The sequence below is a fragment of the Elephantulus edwardii genome, unplaced genomic scaffold, assembly GCF_000299155.1.
Source record: "Elephantulus edwardii isolate Elephantulus edwardi_28Jun2011 unplaced genomic scaffold, EleEdw1.0 scaffold00126, whole genome shotgun sequence".
Lineage (NCBI taxonomy): Eukaryota > Metazoa > Chordata > Mammalia > Macroscelidea > Macroscelididae > Elephantulus > Elephantulus edwardii.
Genome location: NW_006399876.1, coordinates 5,939,033 through 5,949,820, shown reverse-complemented (window position 1 = coordinate 5,949,820; position 10,788 = coordinate 5,939,033). Strand labels below are relative to the sequence as shown.

Sequence of the window (10,788 nt, the reverse complement as noted above, 5' to 3'; positions counted from 1 at the left end):
TACTGACCACCTGGTGGGTTTGAACCATGAGGCTTTGGTTTAGCGGTGCAACCACTTAGCACTAAGCCCCGGAGCTCCCGGGAACACCAGACAAGCAGTAGATGTTGACTGAGGCCCTGGGCTTCAGGATTTAGGACAGTTTCTCCAATCTGAACTTTCTCTTCCCAAGTGGAGTTCAGGGCACATGAGTCTGTCTGTGCCCACACACCATAGTACTGACATCAGTGCTTAGCTGTGGATTGTGTGACAGACAGACTGACAAAGGACAGACACGCTACTCAGTCCTGCCAGCCATAGCGTTTCACGCTGCCTTGGTCTCTAAGGAGGAAGGACCTGACCTTGAACCTTCCTGTTCCCATTCCACTCCCACCCTCCTCTGTGTGAGGTCCTGTCAAGTCCCTGGAAGCACTTTGCTTCTCACTCTCGGACTTGGCAGAAGAAAAAAGGTCCTGGTCCCCCTCATTGTGATCCTGGAGGGTCACAGAAGATGGGGACCATGAAATGGATCATTAAAAATGTTCTGTCACGGGGTTGGAAAGAAGTGACCTCAGTGTGAACTCTCTCAGGGAAGGACCTCTTTAACTTCTTTTCCTAGTGCCATGCTGGCCTCACCCTGTACCAGTCCTTGTGCCAGAGCCAGCTGAGACGCTGTGTGTGCCAGGCACTTGAATAACAGAACCAGAGTCTATTCTCTCTAGTATGGGATGTAGGTTTTGTCACTTGGTTTACTTAGGAGACAGGGGATCAGGAAGGTCCCGATACTTATTTTTTCCCCGAGGTTGCACCTGACAAAGCAGGTTCCCTCACCTGGGTTACCAAGTCTGCAATGCACCCCTGCTATGACCACCTGTTCTCTACCCACAGAGGACACAGACAGAGGACTCACCTTCCAGGTTCTCCATTTTCGGGGAGACACTCCTGCTCTGCTGCTCCGGGTCACCTGGTCTCAGGGCGGTGTTACCGTCTAACAGGTGTTGGAGACTCTCTCTCCCTCCTGGACCAGCACAGGTCAGCCCGAGTACTGAGTACTTCCCACTCCCAGCCAAGGCTGCCGCGGGCTTCTTCTCTGCCCCTGAGCTCTGTCTCCAGGACCAGAGAATGTTCGTATGTCTCTCTCAGAGAAGTGGAAGGGATGCATGGAGTGTAATATCAGGGAGGGTCTATAAATGTAGAAACCTCTCAGGGGGTTCAGGGCTAATGGACCTGAGTACACAGCCGGCCTGGGGAGGGTGGGGTGCAGAGAAATGGAGGAAGAGAATGGTGCCCTGAAGAACCTCCTTTGTGCAGCCCTCAAGGGAGATCCAGGGAGGTCTCCGAGCAAAAGCAGGTAAGGGCTTGCAAATCATAGGATGCCACTGTGACCACCTCTAGTTGAGCACGTGGATGGTGTTTTCTGATGGATAACTCAGAAGAAGTTACTGCTCTCTGGGTATCCCATGGAACGCTGAAGAGGTTACATTTGAGTTGTTGAAGAGCAGTTCTGAACATCGCACGGACTTCCCAAAGAACAAACAGACATGTTTTGGGGAAAGTGCAGCCAGAGTGCTCCTTGGAGGCAAAGATGATAAAAGCTTCAGCTCACATATCCAGGCATGTTGCTAGGAGAGGCTGGTCCTTGGAGAGGGACACTGTGCTTGGAAAAGTGGAGGGTCAGCAAAAGAGAGGAGGATCTTGACCGAATGGATTGAGACAGAGTCTGAAGCAATGGGCTTGCATGTGTCAGAGACTGTGAGGACGGCACAGGATAGGACAGAGTTCAGATCTGTATTTCACAAGGTCGCTAAGAGTCAACTCGATAGCCCCTCACAACAACAGCAACATTATTACCGGATCACAGTCTTTTTCTGTCTGGTGGATAACAGCCCAGATTAGACCACCTCTCTTAGCCTCGGAGTCCTCACGGGGGTCTGTCATCCCACCCCAGCCTGCTCAGATCCCTGATGAGATGAGGTGAGATGACATGTAAGATACGCAATAGAACAAAGGGAGTGATTAGTCCCTTCTGGTTGAGGACTGCTCCCGTGTGTGTGTGTGTGTGCGCGCGCGCGTGTGTGTGTGTGTGCGCGCGCGCGCACTTTCGCAGTAAATAATGAAGAGCCCAGGTGTAAGTCATTACCCAGGAAGAGTCAGACATTGGCTTCCTCAGACATTTGAAGGCCGTTGCTGCCCCAGAACAAATATTAAATGGCTGACCCTTGGTTTAGGCTCTGGAAGGGCTCTTGTGAGACGTGCAGAAAACAATCTGGTCCTTGTTCTATCTCCTTTCAAATGAGACCAAATCTTATGTTCATGAGCAAGGACTAACCAGACCTAGTGGGACCGGAAGACATGACCACGTGATGTGACCAGTAAGAACCTGTCACTCAGACACGCCTATCCCTATTGCCCTAGTTACTGTATTAATACACCTCATTCAGGGTCTTCCTCTCCTGCACAATCCCTCCATCCTTCTGAGCATGATGTCCTTCTCCAAGGACTGGTCCCACCTGGCCACATGTCTAATACGTGAGAAGTTTCAAAATCCTAGCCTCAAAGGAGACACTTGGTTTCATTTTGTCCAAGACAGATCTATTTGTTTCCTTAGAGGTCCATGATATGTTCAAACTCTTCTGCAGCACCACACCTCAGAGGCATTGGTTCTTCTTCTGTCATCCGTAATCATTATCTAGCTCTCTGACGCATAGCAAGTAATCATAGAGACCATGGCTTGGATTAGGTGCACCTTAGTCTCTATACTGACATCATTGCCTCTTAGTACCCTGGAAAGGTCCCTGACAGCAGATTTACCTAATGCAATTTGTCTTTTGATTTCCTGACCGCTGGTGCCAAGATTGTTGATTGTGGAGCCGAGTAAGCTCTGTTAACAACCTCAAATTCTTCTCCATCCATTATGGTGCTGCCAATAGGCCCAGGGATGAGAATCTTTGTCTTCTTAATATTGAGCTTCAATCCATATTGAAGACTACCGTCCTTGACTTTCTGAAGCAAGTGCTTCAGGCTCTCCCCAATTTCAGCAACCAAGGTTGCATCATCTGCATAACGTAGGTTGTTGATGAGTCTTCCTCCAATCCTGATGCCACATGCCTCCTCATAAAGTCCAGTCTTCCTGAATGATGTGTTCTGCACATAGATTGAAAAGGAATGGAGACAGGATGCATCCCTGATACATTCCTCTACTGATTCTGAACCATGCAGTGTTTCCCTGCCCTGTTCTGAGGACTGCTTCCTGGTCCAAGTACAGGTTTTACATAAGCACAATCAAGTGTTCTGGAATTCCCAGTCTCCTCAAGATTAACCACAATTTATTGTGGTCCACACAGTCAAATGTCTTTGCATAGTCAATGAAACTCAAGTAGATATCCCTCTGGTACTCTTTGCTTCCTGCCAAGATCCATCTTATATTGGCAGTAATGTCTCTAGTGCCATGACCTCTTCTAAACCCACCTAATATTTCTGGTAGTTCTCTGTCAATGTACTACTTACTGTCCCAGTCATTTTTGGGTAAGCTTCAGGAGGATTTTGCTTGTGTGTGATATGAGTGACAGTGCACAATAATTTCCACACTCTGTTGAGTCACTTTTTTTTGGAATGGGGATAAATATGGATCTCTTCCAGTCAGTTGGACAGGTTATTGTCCTTCAGATTTCTTGGCATAACCTGGTGAGTACATCCAGGGCAGCATGTTTGTTGAAATAAGTCAATGGGCATCCATATAATTCCTTGGCCTTTGTATTTTTCCAAGTCCCTCAGAGCAGCCTGAATTTCCTCCTTCATAACCGTTGCCTCTTGATCATATGTTGTTTCTTGAAATTCTTCTGTGTCCACCAATAGTTTTTAGTACAGTGATTCTGTATATTCCTTCCATCTTCTTTTAATCCTTCACGGGTCATTTAATATTTTGCCCATACCCTCCCTACGTATTGCAACTCGAGCCTTGAATTTCTTCTCTAGTTCCTTCAGCTTAAGAAATGCTGAGCAAGTTCAGCCCTTTTGATTTTCAGACTCCAGTTCTTTGCACATTTCAGTGTAGTATCTTTCTTTGTCTTCCTGAGGTGCCCTTTGAAATCGTCTATTCAGCTCCTTAACTTCTTGATTTCTTCTCTTTGCTTTGGCTTCTTGGTGCTCTAGTGCAATATTCAAAGTCTCTTCTGACATTCATTTTGGTCTTTTCTTCTTCTTCTGTCTTTGTAATGACCTTTTGCCTTCTTCGTGAACCATATTCTTGATATCTTCCCACAGCTTATCTGGTCTTCTTTCATTAGAGTTCAAGGCCTCAAACCTGTTTCTGAGATGGTTTTTAAATTCAGGTGAGACAGACTCAAGGTCAAATTTTTATTCCTGTGGATTTGATTTGACCTTTAATTTGAACTTTAATTTCACTTTCATTTAAACTATAAGCATCTATTTTTTTCTTAAATAAAATGTAACTTCCTTATGTATGATTATCTCTTTCTTAGTTTAGGAAAGTCTAAGTCACGATCAGGAAATCTGTAGGTGGATGTGAACACATCCTCTCATTTCTTTCTAGACTCCCTATACCCACTCTCTTCAAAAGGGTTATGGTCTTTTAAAGGTTTGCCATATTTTACTGAAGATACTTTAAAAGATGAATTCTAGGATCCACCAGATGCTCTGCTGGAGAAGGAGGAACAACCTCTTCCTGTACCAGTCAGATCTGATTTGATGGTACATACACAGACACACACACACATTTTTTTTAAAGATGAATTACAGGTGTAGATGGATGAAACTATCAGAAGTTTCAGCTGATTCACAGGGGACATGCTGCGGGCACCAGCTGTGACTTCTCACTTTCCCATCACATCGGATCACTATCAGGCAGGAGAGGGAACCACTGTTTCCACAGCTACAGGGGGCCCTTGAGTGCTCCTGGGTGGCCAGTGGGGTGCACCGGCGTGATGCTGCCCTCCTCACAGCTTCCCAGGTCACCCTCACTGACCCCAGACCCGCAGTATCTGCGCCTCAGTCAATTTTACAAGGGAGGTGGCACCACCCTCCCTGGACCTGAACCCCTAAAATGTCCCTCTTCCTCCTCACCCCCAACCCCTGACCAAGGGGGACTGAGCAACCAGACTGCTTTGGGATTTTAAGCTCACAGCTGGACACGGCCCACAATGCTTGGCCCACAATGCTCAGGCCACGCCACCATGATGTCATCAAGCGGAGAAGAACAGTCTGTCTCCATCTGGGAAAGTCATTCTGTCAACCTGAATTGACTGCAGCTTGGTCCATGGTCCAGCTCCTTTCATGATGGACCATACTTTCGGCTAATAAGCAGGGGCTGATCAGCTCAAGGGGCTCCTGGGTGCCGTCCACCAAGACCAGGTGGTCAGCCCGTTAGAGTCAGCACCTGGGAGGCTCGGAGAGCTTCTTGGTTTCTGGGAATTTTTTTTTAATTTTATTAATGAACATTTACAGAGACTTAGGGTTTCCAGTTATTAATTGTTGCGCTTTTCTCCCTAGCCACCTCTCCCCCCAAACATTTTTTTTAATTAAAAATAACTTTAATTTTATTGTAAAATTTTTCAGATAGAAAACAATACAAAATAAATGTGTCTATATACAAACAAAAAGAACAGTAAATAATGAACTCTCTACACACCCCATCATCTTAATGGAACATTGCTGATGCTTTGGGGTTCCCCGGTGCCTTTCCCCATCATTCTCGTCTTATTCTCAGGAGGGTGGCTCACTTCCTCAGGGCCTGAAAGCTCTGCGTTAGGAACACTCCCAGATCTCACTCTGCACATCTCTTTCTTTGGGTCCTTCCTGGTGGTAATGGAACTAGATTCTCAAGCACAGCATAATGCATAATGTCCTGTGAGTCCTTCCAGCGAACCATCCGGCTCAAGGATCAGGACTCAACGAGGGATCCCTTGATGCGAGCTCATGCAGCTCACTGAAGGCAAGGCAGGACTAGTAGGAGACTGAGGGGCGGCAGTGTCAGAGGAACCCCAGCCTGGGAGCCGAAGGCTCAGCGTGTAGCACTTTCCTCAGGTCTCAGAACAGAAGCCGGTGTCTCTTCTGAAGGCTCCACCAGGGCAGCTTCCAGGCTCCTGTGACTGTTAGCAGGACACTGTTCCTCAGAGGCTCTTGACCTGATGACTCTGGGTCCACAGAGACCACGCTCAGCCTTGCCACATGGGCCCCTAGACAGAGCAGTTCATGTCAAAGCCAGCAAGGGAGAAAGGACCCTGAGCTTAGGTGCATTGGTGTTGAGGTAGACACTTGCATTGAAGGCTCACGCCCTGTTCTCTGACCACTTAGGACCTTCTGGTTTATAGCTCTGTCACCCATTTGTCAGAGCCCACCTACATGACGACCAGGCTCAACACCTTAAAGTAGACACGAGTGGATCGTTTCAATCACATTTCCCACTCAAACATCAAGAGCATGCATTAATAACAATAAAGTGTAGTTAGGATGTGTTATTTTTAAGGCATATGCATCTATTTTTCTATATAAATATATTTTTACTGTGCTGTATAATGCATCCCTCTTTTTAAAATATCCTAACAGTTCCCAAGTGTTTAGGGTAGAGGTCACTACATTGTGTGAAGTCCTTCTAGGTCTCTTACACTCAAGGATGAGAAGCTTTCCCTCCAACTGCTGTATTATCTTTTAAATGTTTGCAAAATTTGGTTGTAGGTAATTTTGAAAGGAATTCTAACCTTAGATGAATGGATCCTTTGAGAGATTCATTGATCCTTATAAGTCAGGGGGAAACAACACTTTCCCTCCAAATGTCTTATCATCTTTTAAATGTTTGCAAAATTTTATTAGAACTAATTTAAAAAGTCATATATCAATCAATTGGATTCCCAGAAGTTTGAGTGGGGTTCAGAAGAGGGCACGGAATGAAGGGTATTCTTGCTTATGTCATAGGAATCTTGAGTGAAAGTAGATTTCATAGATGAAGTGTGTGCATGTATGTCATGATACAATGTATTCACTGTGTAATGATCCTCTATTATCTCATATACCTCACAGTTGTAAATGGATTAATAGTAGAATACAACACTCCCTAATCCCATCTCTGCCACCTTTGGTTTTTTTGGACTCTGACTCCCCAAGAAGCAAACTCTGAGAAAAAACCTTGAATCTTCAGTTTGCTTGAGATCTCAAGGTTCCCACCAAATGATTAGGTGGGCCTAAGGCCTTCACATTCCTTGCTATGCAATCAGAGAGCTGGACAGCGACTAAGGATAATAGAAGAATGATGCCGTTGAGCTGAGGTGCTGAAGAAGAGTGTTGAAAATACAGTGGACTGCCAGGAGAACAAACTGATCTTTCCTGCAGAGGGTGAAACCAAACCTTTCCCTGGAAGCAAGGATCTTGAAGCTTTATCTCACTTACTTGGGACATGTGGCCAGGAGGGACCAGTCCTTGGAGAAGGACATCATGTTTGGAAGTGTGCAGGGACAGCACAGGAGAGGAAGACCCAGGATGAGAGGGATTGACTCAGTGACTGGAGAAATGGGATTAGGTCTGTTGGAGATGATGAGATTGGCTTAGGATGGGGCAGGGTTCAGAGCTAATGTACACAGGGTCAGTATGAGTCACGGGCAACGTGATGGCACATCACAACAACAAACATGCAAATGAAGTGCCTGGGCTCCACAAGGGGATTGGATACTTTGCTAATAATGCAAATGAAGTGACTGGTCCCCTGGTGGGGATGTTATTGTTGTTAGTGCTGTTTACCACTCATAGTAACTCATTAAACCCTGTCCTACCCTGTGACACCCTCATCAAAGCTGACAAACTTGGGCTACAGTGTCAACTCATCTGGTTAAGAGTCTCCCTCTCTGTCACTGACCCTCCACCTTTCCAGGCGACAGCACCTCCTAACAACGTGCCCAAAGTACATGAGACAAAGCGTCATCATCCCTGCCTTCAAGACTCAAAAGTGGGGACTGGTCTTTTTTGCCTTCTCACTAGGCTTAAAACGAGGCATCCAGGAGGAGGCAGGAAGTAGAAGTGTAATTCATCCTTGGGGCCTAAGGTGCTTGTGTTGGGGAAAATCCCGGAACCAGGGGACAGGAGGGCTGGAACATCAGAGATGGAGAGAGATGATAAGAAAAATGGTGGCAGCAAAGGGAGTAAAAGCAGGAGATTGTATGGAGATGAAGGCTTCCTGGTCCCAGATCAAGAGAGCTGAGCGCCTTGCCACAAACGGCTTCCTGGCAGCTTGGCCCACTTGACATGATAAATGGCCAATCTCATCCTGTGCAATTTACTGCTTCTGAAAACATGCTGGAGGGTCAGCTATGAGTCAGCTCCGACTCTCCGATACACAACAAAAGCAGACAGAGCTGAGCATCACCTTGTCGAGGCTTAATGGAGGAATGTTGGGCCTCTGGACACTTGTTGGTGGTGATAAAAATTTTTTAACACTTACCCAAGCAAGGCAGAGACTAAGGGGACCCAGAACTGTAGGTCAAAAGCCAGAGAAAGACTTCCTGGTGGATATGGATGGAAAGAAATGGTCCTGCATGAGAACCAGTATCCTGAGCCATTTTAGATCCTGTCAGTTCTCCAATGAACCCTATAACCCTGAGTATGCGCTGTGAGCTGTGTGGCGGTTGCAACAAATTATCGTGCCCCACGGTGAAGTAGAGACTGCGGGGAGAGGAGTGGGTGGTGGAAAAGTTGGAAGATAGAGGTGTGTGATCTCTGCCTCATAGGAATCACCCTTGGGCTGTTGTTTATCTGGGTTGTCGTCCATGGTGTGAGGTGGGAGGAGGCTGGAAGACCTTGCCCTGCCGTCATGGGGAAGGGCTGGCTCTGGGAGCGAGGAGACCAGGGATCCTCTCTGCTTCCTGGGGTCATGTGTTCTCAGTCAGCTGTGAAAGGGAACCATCAGCTGTGCTTGACCCTGCTCCTGAGGCCACTTTCATTCCTGCGGTAGAACGACTTCTTCTGAGCACCCACTATGTTCCAGGAAGCTCTAGTGACCTTTGGGGAGTTTTACCGCCAACACAAAGGCAAATTCAAATCTCCCAGTTACTCCTTTGAAGCTTTTATGATTTCAGTCTCTGAAAATTTGCTGCACAGTCAGCTCTGAGTTGATTTTGACTTGACAGCTCACACACACACACACACACACACACACACACACACACACACTCACACAGTGTGCCGGTCTCTGTTGTAGACACTGACATCCTGTGTTACATGTCTGGCTTTACCCCCTGACCCCTCTGTTGCATGTAGCGGTCAGTGTGCATGAGCTGGTGGCTTCCTCTCCTCGTTTATGAACCTGAGCAGAACCTCATGGTCAATTCCACCTCTTCAGGAATCTCTTGGAGAAGGTGGGGGCCATCATGTGACCAGCACACAGGTGAAGACTTACCTTTCCATTCCAGTTCCCAAGTTCATGGAGAGAGAGTCAGACTCGTGACATGGGTCAGGTGTTTATCCAATGACAGGAGCTCAGAATACTGGAGTCCACTAAGTATATACATGGCTGCTGGCCTGTCCCCAGGAATGTGAGATGGACAGCGGGGCTCCAAGGAAGTGGATGGTTCTCAGCTGGGAAGACACTCTAATAGATAAGTCCATAGTCATGCCTGGGAGAGGGATCCGGTGTGGCCCCTCCTTCCCTGGGACACTGGGAAGCAGTGAAGTACAGTGTACAAAGCGAGAGCTCTGGGAAGATGGACCTGGATTTTTTTTTTCATCACTAGCTGTGAGCTTTGAACATTTCTCCACTTTCTCATCTCTGAAGCGGGGACAATCTTGATGCCTGCCTCATAAGTTTAGTGACAGCTCAAGAAACGATCACCCTATGCTTAGCTGAATCTGTCACACTGTAAGTGCTCAGAAAAGAATTGCTATGGGTTCTTTTAGAGGATGCGTAAAATGTTGACAGTAGTAACATCAGAATCTAGCTTACGACACTGGAAATGATGGCCAGGATTAGCCCGAAGCTGACTCCCACGAGGCAGAGGTCAGGCATTCCTCCACCCTCTGGCCTTTTCACCACTTCCAACACCAGGCATTCTCTCCCACAGCACTCTCTATTTCTCTTCTGGGTTTTGATCATTCATCATCCGTTGCAGTGGCCGCATAGACTGTGCCTAGACTTGAGTGGTTCATTAAGGAAGGAACAAGGAACAGCCCAGAAAGGGAGTGACTCCTGTATTGACTTTTATCTTTCAATACCTAGTCCGTAGTCTATTCACTTTCTCTAGCCCTTCTTAGATGTTACTATGCAGATGGACAGACTATACAAATAGGGAGTGTTGGCCTAACCACATGGGGATTGGCTATCTACCATTCCACAAGGAGTTTGGCCAGTCTCAACAATCTACAAGGGGATTGGCCAGTCTCACCAAGAGATTGAAGACTTCCAGCTGTGGAGATTTAATTCTTCACCCGCCAGAACCTCCCCCAACCCCGTGAAATGCAGGGCGTGCTCTGAGACAGCAGCAGCAATGATGATGGCATTGGAGAATCGATATGACTTTGCAGGGGGAGGGTTTCGTGGGGAAGCCAGTAGTGAAAGGACTGAGAACTTTTTCGGACAATTGGTGGAGGGACGCTAACACTGGCAGGACTGACAGCTTGGGAATGCTGTGAGGCTTGAGGCTGAGGTGCACATTTTGGGAGCTTAATTTTTTTAACTAAAATTGAATTTTAATTGTGATATTTACAGAGAAGTTAGATTTTCCTTCATTCATGATTGCGTATTTTACCCCCTCATACTCCCTTTTCCCTGCCCCAGTACACTTTAAAAAAAAACTACATTCATTGTTGTGGGAT

The 10,788-nt window shown here is 46.8% G+C and overlaps 1 protein-coding gene across 1 annotated transcript in view; it reads right to left on the bottom strand.

The window, feature by feature from the left end:
* Positions 1–902, bottom strand: part of LOC102873816 (mas-related G-protein coupled receptor member D-like) — a 6,827-nt gene extending 5,925 nt beyond the window's left edge. The window contains exon 1 of the mRNA XM_006893386.1: positions 887–902. Within this exon, the coding sequence (XP_006893448.1) occupies positions 887–902 (16 nt within the window). The remainder of the gene's footprint in view (positions 1–886) is intronic.
* Positions 903–10,788: the final 9,886 nt, after the last annotated feature.